At 40.7% G+C, this 13,737-nt stretch overlaps 1 protein-coding gene across 2 annotated transcripts; it reads right to left on the bottom strand.

Moving 5' to 3' along the window:
- Window positions 1-3,647: 3,647 nt before the first annotated feature.
- Window positions 3,648-13,479, bottom strand: LOC129761851 (glutathione synthetase-like). Of its 2 annotated transcripts, none has more exons than XM_055759656.1 (6): window positions 13,164-13,479; window positions 12,825-13,037; window positions 12,419-12,591; window positions 4,776-4,818; window positions 3,934-4,709; window positions 3,648-3,872 (listed from the first exon to the last, which is right to left on the bottom strand). In XM_055759656.1, the coding sequence occupies exons 1-6, from the start codon at window positions 13,317-13,319 to the stop codon at window positions 3,746-3,748; spliced, it is 1,488 nt and encodes a 495-aa protein (XP_055615631.1). In that variant the 5' UTR covers window positions 13,320-13,479; the 3' UTR covers window positions 3,648-3,745. The 2 variants fall into 2 exon arrangements, with proteins under 2 accessions (XP_055615631.1, XP_055615632.1); XM_055759657.1 differs by lacking the exon at window positions 12,419-12,591 and adding an exon at window positions 11,520-11,653.
- Window positions 13,480-13,737: the final 258 nt, after the last annotated feature.

The following is a 13,737-nucleotide window of genomic DNA, read 5'->3' as shown; positions in this document are numbered from 1 at the left end:
CGATTAAAAGCTTTTCTGCATAATTCACTTTCGTTTGTTCAAATATGATCATCGAATCTACGAATGACACGATAACGATGAGGAAATTAAGCGCGCACCACCGATGGTACGCGCCGGTGGGAACGTGTAAAACGTGCGAGCTGCTTGTGCAATAATGTGTTGAGCGCATACATTATTGCAAGATTTTTTGCTTGTATGTTTCAAAAAGTCTAACGTGAACTTTTGCCCCGTGCCCACCTTTGTCCCTCACTACTCTATGGCAGACACATTTATGCTGGGGAGAAGCTATACACTCTCATTTGCAGTATCTAGATAAATATTTAATTGAAATCGCCAAATAAGAAAAAAAATACATTCGGGATGCGGAAAGTGATGCAAGCGACTAGGTGCGATATCTATTGCATGTTCGACTTGCACGTCTTCGTTGCTATTAATTGTTCGTTCCACTCATCCCGACCACAGCATAGCAAACTCTTGTAAAGTAAGTAGCAACATGCGAAGCAAAGCGTAGCGAGCGAGAATTTCCCACCATATTCAATTCATAATAATAAAAAAACTAGCGGAACTAGCACTTACCTAGAATTCGAATAGTCCCATTATTTCCTTCGTCAGTCGACCATTGCATTAATCTATGTTATAATCAAACCCACATCGCGCGCAGTCATAGGATTAAACACATCTAGCAAAAGAAAGAAGAGGAGAAAAAAACAAAAACTCAATCATACATATATGATATTTTGACTACCCATCTATTTCTAACGGTTATTAGTACAGATTCGAGAGGGGCGGCGAATAATGTGATAAAGGACGCTGGAAGATATAAGTTTGAAATGAATAAACGAGCTTGAAAAGCATCTCTTCCATCAAAAAACAAAGCGGCGGCAGCGCAGTCGTCGTCCAACTGTGTGCGTGTGAATCCCTTCCCTTCACCGACGAATGGTGATGATGAAGCACAACTACATCAGCAACATCACGTCAGGTGTCGCGAATGAGACCCGAAACCGGAAGGAAGAGCGCGATCGGTGCGCGTGCCATTTGTGAATGTGATCGAATGCAAACTGTGTTAGTATTTTTCAGCAGCGGGGAATACGAGAGGTGATATTTGTGTGTGAAACAATAGATACTATTTTTTAAAAACTGATTGAACACTAGCAGTACTGTTCTGTTACACGTGCAACGCAAGAGAGTGACAAGCAGAGGTTCCGTTAAATATTCCGTTTTATACAATTAGAGTTAAAGGGCAATTTTGTGCCACATCAAATGACGTGCAACTTATTTCCGCTGACACTTCAGGATCGAGGCCAGGAAACTATATACACACACACATCAGGACACAACAGCATTTTGTTTTTGATAAATTAATACATAAAAATATGCTTTAAAATAAAACAATCCGGGTATACATGGAAACGAAAATGTGCTGATCAGTGTTAGAGCGGGAGGGGAGAGCTGTTCGGAACGGAAATGTATTGCATTCCAAAATTGTGGCCGATTAGGTTTGCATGATTTATAAGTTATGCCTAGTAATGGAAAAAAAACTATCGTTTTAGCGAATTAGTGGATCTTCCCGAGTAGCCTACGTATATATCCGTATAGAGAGGCAATCCGTGTGTGTTAAAACAAATCAAAATACGTATAATCAACTATATTTTATAACTATTTCCAATGTATAATTGTACAGCATTCGTATGCTTTCCTTGAGAAAATTGAAGAAAAAACGAAACAGGAAGTGAAATAAATTTATTTTTCTAATGTAACAAACACATTTGGAAAAGAGACAATGATATCAGGCCAATATCTTGCTAGAATTTATAATGATCGAGCCCTACACAACTAAAGTACACACTGTGCATGTCTAGGCATGTAGTTGCATTGCATTCTCTTGAATTGTTTATAGAATTTTTCGGAAGCGGAAGCAAAGCTAGTAATAAGAGCGATGAAATGACGAGATTGGGAGAAAGGCATGGAAAGCAAGGGATTCGAGACCGGATTACGCATAAATAATCAAAGTCATAATTACTGGAAAAACATACATGCTGTATACATACATTTTCTACATCATTATAGCTAAATTGTAAAGTTACTATGAGCAAGGGTAAAATAAATATATTTTGAATGTACGGAGTTTGTGTTTATCAATTTAATTTTTTATTATCTGTATTATAGTGACATTCAACACTTTTGGCTGGTTCGTCATTTTCCATTTTGGAAGAATGTCGGGAGTGAGAATTGAACACGTGATCTTTAGCGTGAGAATTTTGAAGTATTTGTTTAGAGACTAGAAGGGTTTAGAGAGAAATTTGTTGAAGTTTCAGATAAGATTCCATATTTCAACGATATTTTATTCTTTGCCAGATTACCCCTGTGAGCAGTGTAGCCAACCTTCCAGTTTATTTTCTGGATAAAAAAAATCTCCATTTTCTCTCGGAATCTCGGTTTTATCCAGTTTTTTTAATTTTTTCGTAATTTTCAAATTTTCTATTCCCTAACATGATATTCAGAAATCATGTCAGTGTGGATAATGTTTATGTAGGTGCTGCTGTTGAAATGTAAATTTCACATTTCACATTCTGCTATCAAGTAAAAACGTTTTAATTTCAATGGTTTTTGATCATCAACATGATGATAATTGATCCATCTAATATCATACAAAGGAAGCATATGTCAATTGTTGCCCTCCTACAAAATCTTCCAAATATTTGCGATCGAAAAGAGATATCGATAATGAATTTAGAAAGATCCGGAACCTAAATTTATCTGACTTTATTGTAAACTAAGGCAATGTTTCTTTTTTCATTCTTTTGAGGTAAAATTTTATCAGTATAAGTTATTACATTAATTTTGCTTTACCCAAATTGAAAAAAAACATTACAACATTCCTGATTCTGCCTGAATCCTGAATAACACAAGGAATTGAGGAAGTTTAAGATTTTCTTTCATCGCTCGACTCGTAGCCCCCGGATGCGGTTGGTAATCATGTGAGTTTTTTTTCCGTGCCCACGACTTCGCCCCGCAAACTTCCTTTACGACTTTCCGTGTCGTAAAATCGTTGATCCAGCGTTTCTTCTCTTCGTAATTTTTCTCATGGATTCGCCCGAATCTTGTTTTTGATGTCAATGACAACCCTCGGAATCCGAGCTACTCGGACGACCAGTGGAACTTTTCTTCTTCTTTTTATTTTCCTTTGTTCACGGAGACTTTAAATCATACGATTTATTCTCTCCGATCTGTGGACACATTCGAGGATAGTTGTTCTTCCTTGTTCCGGTCTGAAACCTTTTTTATGGTCCACCGGGACATTCCCACGGCGATTGAATTATCTTTTTGCGACATTTGCGCATGGGACAAATCACGAATACGCTGCCACTCCGTCATGGTGCAACTGTCAAACTAAGGAAAGTGTGATATGGATTATAGCTTACGTGCATGCAAAGAAAATCAAAGCATTTTATGCACAGATGAAACGGGAACCTTATTTGTACGTTGGTTCAAACATTACAGAACAACAAAAAAATCGATGATCTTGGGTTTGTAGCAAGTGTCGTTATCTAGCACGGAAAAATCTCGATCATATTCGAACGGAATTCAGTGGTGGGGAAGCGTAATGATGGAGTTTCTTTTTGTTCTAAGCACTGAATGCAACTAAATAGAAATACAACAAAAAAATATATATCTGAACATTAAACGCAAGCATTTTGGTTGTGGAATCATTTGGAATGGAAACTTTGCCTCCGTCATACAGATACTAATCAATCAAGTAGGGACTATCAAGAGCACCTAAACCGGCCGCCACACCACCCTCGTTCGCACTGGACAATTTAGTTCTCAGCATATGGCCAACCTGCTTGTTGTAGATGATTTCTTCCTTAGTACTAAAATAACGCAATTATTGGAAACGCTCGAATCGACAATCTGTAATTAGATATCACTCACCCGATAATCGCTCCGAAAATGCCTAGTTCAGAAACCAAGCTCACAATCTCCGGAGGCATCTTGCCACCCGGACGGATCATATAGCCCTTGGACAGAGGCGGAAAGATCCTCTCCATCAGGATCCAAGCCGAGCGTTCTTCCTCGCTCATTTTTTCCAGCGCCGCTGGAATGTCTTCCCCGTACACATTGTTTCCGCCGCCCTCACGTTGGGGCTTCAGCACATACCGCTCCGGATTCTTGAGGGCCAGTTTGATCGCTTCCTCCCCGTGTTCGTGTTTATCCAGCGAGTACAAACCGGTGAATATTTCACTAATCGAATGAATCTTCTGCTCGTCGTTGATGAAACGCTTCAGAATGCCTGGCTTTGCCAGTGCCTGCTGCACCTTTTTCGTTCCGGCCAGATGATAATGGATCGAGGGACACTTGATGGCTTTGGAGCGCTCCATCAGCAAACGTGCTGACCACTCGTTGCTCCCATGATAGTGACCGGGTTCGTAACCCGCTCGGAAGTAAATCACACTCGCTTCCAGATCCCCTAGCAGCAGTTCTCCGCCCGGTCCTAGTCGACCCTGTTCGTAGATCTCTGTTAGGGAGCGCCTTATCACCTGGATGTGCGGGTAGGTTTCCCGGATATAGAACTCATGGAAACGTTGATCGCAAATGTTGTACGTCATGTCTTCTATCACGAACAGTATAATCGCGTGGGGTCGATTCTGGAGTTTCCAGGCTTCCACCATTGCGTCGCAGAGTCCGGATAGGGCGTGATTCGCTGGGAGCTGCAAAGGTTTACCCGCGTTGTCGTAAGCATCATTTCGATTGAGTGGGTCAGTGGGTCTACTTACATCAACCAACTTGTCGCCGTGTCCTAGCTCCCTCAAAATGTAACTGGAGACGCAACGAAAATAAACACACAAACGCAACGATTAAGCCATGACTACTTTGATTATAATTTGGGAAGAGAGCTAACGAAAAAAAGAAATTACATGCAGATTAAGTAGAGGAAATAAACACATTTATGTGTGGTGCCGTGTTGATCGAATATAGATTGTGAACATTTAACAAATAAATGTTTATGAAATTGAGGTCATATTATATTTTAGCATGTGCGTTGGTGGCACTGACCATTGACAGGAATGGGACGGCTTAAAGGTTGGGTATGGAATGAGTATCTTTATGTTTTATAATTCTTTTTTGTGTAGGGTGTGGTTTTTTGGCAGAGTTGTCACAATTCTAGACTAGGCGAACCTAATCAAAATATCCACCTGCCCCTGGAGTATTTAATGTCGAAGGGAGTCTCTGCGGAATGCACCTATCTGCATGATTGTGCTGTTTACTCCTGATCGAGGGATTGTTGGACAATCGGGCAGGTGCTAAAGATGACCGACTTTTGGATGCCGGCCAATTCCTTCTCGATATTCAACACCTTTAGCGCCGCTTTCAGAAGTGTCTTCGGGACTACTTCAGTTCTAGAAAAAAGACTGGAACAATTCTTGGGACCTCCTTTAGCCCCCACAGTTCCTTCACCAATGCACAATGGTCCAGGAGGTGCATTCAAGTGGAAAATAGCATTTAGAGCTCGACAGTTATTTTCTAGACAAAAACTGTCTTCGACAAAGTTTTTACATATGATAGAGCGCTCATTTTTATCTTTACAAAAATAGGGTGACCAAAATTGTCGACGAAATAAAAAATCTAACTTTGTTATTTTTATACAGCCATTCCATGTCAACCGATATAATGATTCTCAGATTTTCGTCACAAGTGATAATTTTGTTCTTTATCGCAAAGCATTAGACCCATTTTTTTATTTTTTCATTTCCATTTCCATTTGAGGGTAGTCCAAAAATCAATTTTTTTAATTTTTTCCCAAAAATGACTTTTTTTAAAAATTCATAACTTTTGAATCACTGAACCGATTTAGATGATCGACATATCAAATTAAAGCTAATGACCTAGCCTTTTATCGAAAATGATTGACCTGCGAAGCAAATGAATTTTATTTTAGTAATTATTGATTGCAGTCGTTTTTATTCTTTTCATGGTTTTGGACTAGAGGGCGCTATATTTTTTTAATATTTTTTCTTGGAAGCTGAGGGTTTTTTTACATAACATATCTCGTTATCAGAGATGCTATTTTTTCGTTTTTTAGATATGATTTTTTAATTTTCGAACCAATTAACCGGTGGTTCGAAAAATCATTTTTCCCCCTTGTCCAAAAATGACTTTCTGCAAAAAATCATAACATTTGAACTATTGAACCGATTTAGATGATCGACATATTAAATTGAGAATTGAGGAAATATCACATTTGCGGGAAGATGGAATTCTAGTCACACAGGTCTAGTTTAGTCACAATTATGCAAAATTATAACTCAAAAACGATAAAAATAGCTCTGATATAGAGGTATCTTATGTAAAAATAGGCATAGAACGATCAGCTCAGCTTTCCATAAAAAATATAAAAAATAAAGCACCCTCTATCTTTAACCGAGAAAACTTTGAAAAACTAAATCAATCAATAATTACAAAAACAAAATTTTTTTCGCAAAAGTAATATTTTTACAAAAAAAAAAATAACTCATAAGCTTCAATTTGATATGTCGATCATATGAATCGGTCCAATAGTTCAAAAGCTATGAATTTTTGTAGGGGAAAATGAGGAAAAATTGTTTTTTCGGACCATCGATTAACTTTGAAAAATCATATCTCAAAACCGAAAAAAAGCATATCTGATATCGAGATATGTTATGTAAAAAAGTCCTCAAGAAAGCTTTCAAGTGAAGTTAAGATATTGACTAGCTCTGCATCGCAAAATGTTCGTATTGGTAAGCTCTAAAAGTCTTTCGAAGACAGTTTGATGTAGAATTTGAAATATAAAAGTTAGAGCAAAAAAACAGTTTTTTTCATCGTGTCTCTAACGCAACTTAGAAAAAAGCGCTATATCAGTTATTACAAGAGATAGAAAAAAAACTGGAGCTACGTTGTCGAACTATGTTTATCTCCATCTATAAAGATAAGAAAGTTGTATTATTTATTTCATCGACCCTATTTCGGTCACCCTATTTTTGATAACATGAAAATGAGTGCTCTAGCATATGTAACAACTTTGTCGAAGACAGTTTTTGTCTAGAGAATAACTGTCGAGCATTGATAGGTACTTGCGACTTTGGCGACCGTGGGTCTACTCCAGATATTGATTTAGTGGAATAGCGACATCGATGATGATAACTTCTCATAGCCATAATCCTGTTCATTCTGTTCAGCAGCGTTCGATTTTGTTCGTTTTTTCAATGCTGTTACCCAAGCTGGAACTCCATACCGGAGCATTGAAGTTGATACACTGGCTAGAAGGCGTCTGCTACTGCTGTAGGGCCCTGCACTGTTGGGCATTATTCTTGCGAAAGGCGGCTCATTCCACCGCAGTCCTCACAAGCATAATTCACATGGCTCTTGTTGGTCGTCAATAATAACGCCTAGATACTTGAGCTCTCGTTTGGAAACTACAACCTGTCCTTCTAGTTGTATATTCGCTGGTTACGCCCTTCTACGTTCCATAACGCTTCCTGTGATTTTGGCCATCAGTCCATTTTCTTTGTCGTACATCAGTATTCCGTTCTGGAAATAACTCTTCAGGACTTTACACGGATATACGGGAATACCTATACTTTGCAATGCTTCGGTTATAGTTTTCCAGCTAGCGCAGTTAAATGCATTTTTAACGTCTATCGTGTATCGATTTCCTCTTCCTTTCTGTTTGATGGCTTTTTCTGCTGAGATAATCACGTCAAGAGTCGATCTTCCTCTCCAAAATCCAAACTGCCTCTTCGACAGTCCTTGTTCACTCTCTGTGATTTTTGACAGTCTGTTAACGATGATTTTTTCCAGCAACTTTACAAGTGTGTCCAGCAGGCATATTGATCCATATGACGAAGACGCTTCTGGCGGCTAACCTTGTTTTGAGAGAAGTACCAGTTTTGGTCCCTTCCATTGGTCTGGGAAGTGCCCTTCACTCAGACACTCTTGTAGTGCCACATTGCCACATTGGAGATTCCATCCGGGTCCGGAGCTTTATTTTTCTTCAACCCCCCTTTGCTATCGTCATTCATTCCTCAGTAGATACCAGCAGTCTATCTCCTCATTTATCTGGGTACCGTAAGGTATAGTTGGCTAGATCGTTGGTTTGTGCTCTGGAAAAAGTCCACTGAAAAAACTTTTCAGTTTCTCTGGGTGCATTTCGTGTGCCGTCAACGGACCTCTGATTTTCTCCATCGCGATCCGGTATGCATTCCCCCCAGGAGTTCACGTCGACGTTTCTGCACAGCTTCTTGGAGCAATTCACTTTACTAAGCATGATGTCGCGTTTGAGTGCGGATCGTACAACCAAGAAACACCTCCCGACGCTCGTTCCTCTCGACATCGCTTTTGGCCCTTTTTTATGCTTCTTCTAGCATTAAGACATCTTGAACGAATGAAGCGCATTGTCTCGTTCCACCAGCGTCCATTTCTCGGTTCATGTTTCCTCGACATGACTAGGTCACATGCTCTCATTAGTGCTTCTGTTAGTTGGTCCGCATTCAATCCGGTGGAACTGGTTTCATCTCCCGGAATGTTTCAATAAAGGGATCTCAATTGAAGTTTGCTGTTTTCCACATACTTCACCTCTTGAGTTTCATCTTCTTACGACTGACGCGTACCAATGGTGAATCGAACACGCTTGTTAATCACTATGGGTATATCCCTCACATATTCTCCAATTCATGTTGAATGCCTGTGACGGGCTACAGAAGGTGACGTCAATTATGAATTCACGATCATTACTCCGGCGAAGGATTTAAGTAGGCTAAAGTCCTTTGCGTTGGTTAGTCTTCTCTCCCACTCTACTGCCCAGGCGTTGAAGTCGCCACCAGTAACACTAGGACTTCCGGTGACAAAGCTCTCACTTGTGCTGTCTCACCTAGCCATTTCTCAATTAGGACTTTAAACACTGAACTTTTAATAGTAGGGTCTCCGAGGTTCCGATATTTCCGCCAGATCTTGGCATATGACAAATCGCCGGGTTTATTTACGATCAGAGCTTCTGGCTTCTGCCTTTTTTCCAGGGCTTCGAAGTATTTTGATTTTCTCTACTTTTTTTGCCACTCGTTCTAGTCTTCATCGATAAGCCCTTTTTCGTCGCCAGCATTTATGCGACCATCTTTATATTTTCCGTTGCTTTTTTGCTCCAAATGTTTTTCTTCCCTTTTGTTAGTAGTCAGAGGAGTGGAGTCCTCGATTGGCGTTTTTGCCGTCTCCTTCGGAATATTTTCTTTCCCAAAGAATGTTGGGCATTTTCCACGTTTACTTTGCAGATCTGCTGCTCCAATGGGATTAATTCTTATAACAGCTACTCGTAGAGTTCCTCGCTCACTTTCTTTGCCTCACTCAACTTCGTTTGCTCCTCCTGAAACTTTTCTGGACAGACTGGCGTCTGTATCAACACTGGTGACCACATTATCAGACCACTTCTAGCGAAGATACTCGCTTCTTCTTATTGTGTTTGTTTTTGTTTGTTGCTCCATAACTTCAGCCTTAGTACACCGTCGTACATCGTGTTCCAAAACGTTGGACCTAGGATGGAGCCTTGTGGAACTCCCGCGGAAATGTTCTTCAATATCTGTCCCTTGTCTGTGTTATATACCTGGATCCTATTCTGAAAGTAACTCCTCAGCATAGCCATTGACCTTCATTCTGTGTAGTGCCACGGTGGCTCCCAGCTGGCACTATTGAAGGCGATCTTCACATCGATCAAAATCACCGCGCAGTAACGATCACCTCTTCGTTTTTGTTTAAGCGAGACCTAAACTTTCTCGATAACTGTTCGAATAGCTTCCACTGTCGACTTTCCTTTTCGCAACCCAAACTGCATTTTTGACAACCCGTGATCACCCACCGTATATTCACCAATCTGTTGAGAATAACCCTCTCCAAGAGCTTTCCTTAAGTATACAGCGAACAAATAGGCCTACACGATTTGTGCTCCCGTGGCCGAGTGGTTAGCGTCACACCTAACAAGCCGGGGGTTCGGGTTCGATTCCCGTTCTGGTCGGGGGAATTTTTCGTCAAAGAAATTTCCCCCAACTTGCACTGTGGTCACGCGTATTCTAGAGCTTACCACTACATAATACATTCAAGGCGTGTTATCCGGTAGAAAAATCTCAACTAATTACAAATAAAAATGACGCAAGTAATACTACGTTGAGACGGCGAAGTTCCTCTAGGAACGTTAGTGCCATTTAAGAGGAAGAAGAAGATGCTGGAGCTCCAGGTGGCTTTCCTGGTTTCGGAAGCAGCACCAACTTTTGGATCTTCCATTCGCAGGGAAAAGACCGTCATCCAGGCATTTCTGTAGCACCATCCTGAACATGTCGAGGAAAGCAAGGGTCGCCGATTTCAAGGCCACATAATTCCATGGGAGTCGTTGAACCACAGAGTATCGCCATCGCGATTCGATATGCTCCACCCCAAGGATTTGTGTCGACGTCTCGACACAGCTCCTTATAGTAGTTTGATTTGGTCCTATGTATCTCCAATTTCAAGGCGGCTCTGGTTGCTTGGAACAATACGCGGCGCTTCTCTCTTTCTACATCGGTTCGTTCCCCTCTGGATTCTCCTTCTGGGTCGTAGACAGTTAGCGCGGAGGATGCTGAGTGTCTCATTCCATCAGTAAGCTGGACGTCGTTCATTCGTCGGGTCCAGTCTTTTCGGCATCGCTGTGTCGCATGCCCACACCAATGCTCCTGTCAACTCGTCGGCGCTCATACTAAGAGTTCTGTTGTCTATGTGTAGTGCTTCATGGGGACCGTGTACAGAGCCGGATCGATGTAAGTCAGGTATGTTACATCTAAGCCTAATACCTAGTGTATAAGCCTGGATGAGCATCGAACGTATACGAAGACCTGCCAAGGTTTTACCGGAACGGGGACAATCGCACCATTAGCTCACACGGCATTTCAGGAAGGTGTAACCCTTCCTTACTCAGAGATCAGGATGGCACGACCTTGAGCGTCAAACCTCACTCGTTTCGGTATCATGTCCGTTTTCCATGTCATAAGCAGTTTGTCCTAATCAGCCCTCACTCGCGTTGTCGCCCGATTAGTCGCCTCTTACGACAGGGACATGGACCCATGCTATTCCAGGCCGTCAACTTCCCCGCTAAGTGTAGGGTGTGGTTTGGATGGGAAAAAGGACTGGGATGGAAATGGGAAACTGTTTTTATGAGACACTTGTTCACCGTTCTCACTGTCGGTCATGAGCATGTTTTGTGCACTATTTTGTGGAATACATTGCGTGCTTGGATGTGATAAGCAAAACAAAACGTGATTGATTTAGCACAGAAGACGTTTAGCTAGCGTTTGTTAGTCAACATTTTATACCACTGACTAAAACTTTGGTCTGGGATCTGTTTTTATCTCTTCTATACCATAACAAAATACCTTAAAACTAAAAGTGCTGTTTTGCAACGGAAAAAGAACAAAATTGAAACAACCATTTCCAAGATAGATCACCAATTACTTTTAAAAGTATGAATATGGGAGAGAGAACTGTACCTATGCATCGGTGTCATAAAGGTCGAGATGCCACCGAAACTGGAGGCGATCGTGTTGATTTCCACCTGCTTAATGGCGTTCGACTCTAGAAAGTTTGCCAGATAGTCAGACCGGAGTAAAGCGAGCGAGTGCGGCTGAAAAGGGGGAAAAAGGTTTGTTTCTTTTTTTTCTCGAGGAACGCTTCATTCCAGAAAGCACTGTTTAAATGTTACAGAATCCGATCTGACGACTGTTTGTATTTAAGGCTTGAGGTGTATGACCGCTGTTTGCATAGGATAAAAATGGTGTTCCAAGCAGAGAACATCATTTTATGCATGCAATATTATTAGGCAATTTTGTACTCCCCACCAAACTGAAAAGCATGTAAATAAAATAAGCAGTAAAGGGCGATCCTAAAATAACTACTTCGAATAATTAAACTAGTCGAACGAACGTATCCAAATTCTTCTTCAATGAATTTGTTTTTGTATGAAGCTCATCAATGTAAATTTGAACAATTTCCGTAATATGCATGCTGTTAGAAAAGTAATCGCAAACAATACTCTAATGGCTCGACAATCAATTTCACAAACATTTATTTTGTTCAATGTGGGTACTAGCTATTAAAACCAAAACGAGAACGGGGGCAGGTCTTGTTCACCAATGAAGAATCCATATGCAAGTCGTGTGTTTCTATACAAAATAAGAATGTCTAGAGCGGTATGATTATCTGTAGTGGTGGTTGTTGTTTTTGGGAAATATGAGTAAGCCAATCGAAACATATGAAAAAATCAGGACTCAACAATCAGCTAGATACCAAACTAAATGAGCAGAGATAAACGGTTCGAAATTATACGTCTGTAGTGTAAAAAGGGGAGCTGAAATAAAAGAATAGGATGATAGAGGAGGCTTTTATAAACCTTTGCAGCGCTCTACTAGCGGGGCCCAAGTGACCAAAGCCCGACGCGATGGAATTTATTTCCACCTGCTTCCAGCAGCAGTAGGCGCTCGCTTGACTGCAGCGCACCTTGATCTCGTTCTCGCACCTTGATTCCAGCATCAAATCGGATCGTAAAAGGCCCAGCGAAAATGGCTAAATAAAAAGGGTTTTTTTTGGAGCGGGTGTATATGAGTTTTCTTTTTCTCTTATATAAGGTCATGAGCTGGGTCAGAATTTTCTTGCGGGGTATTAGAGTCAACATATTATTGTATGTGCATGAGGAATCTCGAATGATGTGTAAAGCATCAATACCTGTGGTTGACGAATTGTTTCGGAATGGTTTTTGTTCATGTTATAGTAGGATGATAATTGAAAACCGTAAATACCTGCGAGATTCCTTCTTTCAAGGTGGTTTCATAGATCTCAAATAGGGACCCGGTGAAAGTGTCCACCTTAATTGTACTTTTCAGCGTTTCCCTCAGAAATTCCGTATCGTGTGCGACAGCATGCATCAGCTCATTCAGGGTAACCTGTAGATTAACTGCTTTCTCATACTCTTTCCTCGGAAACGAGCTGGGTGTCAATATGAAAGGTGCAAACTGTGGAACATAGATTTGTTTATTTTTTTAATTCATCATGATGACAGTGCTAATTTTTCCGGTTGAGATTCAAATTTAAATCTGCCGGCTGGTTATATAATCGCTCGCTTATAGTCCACAACAAACCTGTAAAGCATCAGGATTGAAGTCTGTCTTCGATCGCATCGCGGCTCCGTGCATAATGGCCCAATCCTTTGCTTTTTCGATTACCTCCAGCAGTTGCTTGTCGTCGATGGGCAACGGAATGCAGGACTGCATTATCGGAACATCGTTGTTACCCATTATAAATTATTTCCTTTAAATGTCTCAATGCAAGTTCGATGCAGTAACCAAATCTGAACAAAAATTGCTACTGAAATGTATCACACGGAATTTAAAACATGGAATAAAACAGCTCAAGGCGAACACGAGCACTTCCTTTGAATTCCGAACACCGATAAGATAAACAGAAAACATGAGTGATGTATTTATGTATTGCCTGGGGATACCCGGTCAAAAAATTAGTATTTCATTGTAGAATCCATCTCCACGGCGTAGAGGCCACAGATACAATTTGAAACCGCTGTTTTTAGTCGATGTGCTCCAGAATTTATAATGCTATCTATCTAGGGCTGTTCGCATATCACGTGGAGGAAATCAGGATTCTATTTACCCCCTCTCCCTCCTTGGACAAGCATGGACATTTTCTATTGGCGATCTA

Source organism: Toxorhynchites rutilus, chromosome 1 (genome assembly GCF_029784135.1).
Source record: "Toxorhynchites rutilus septentrionalis strain SRP chromosome 1, ASM2978413v1, whole genome shotgun sequence".
Taxonomy (NCBI): Eukaryota; Metazoa; Arthropoda; class Insecta; order Diptera; family Culicidae; genus Toxorhynchites; species Toxorhynchites rutilus.
This window is presented reverse-complemented; position numbering and strand designations above follow the sequence as displayed.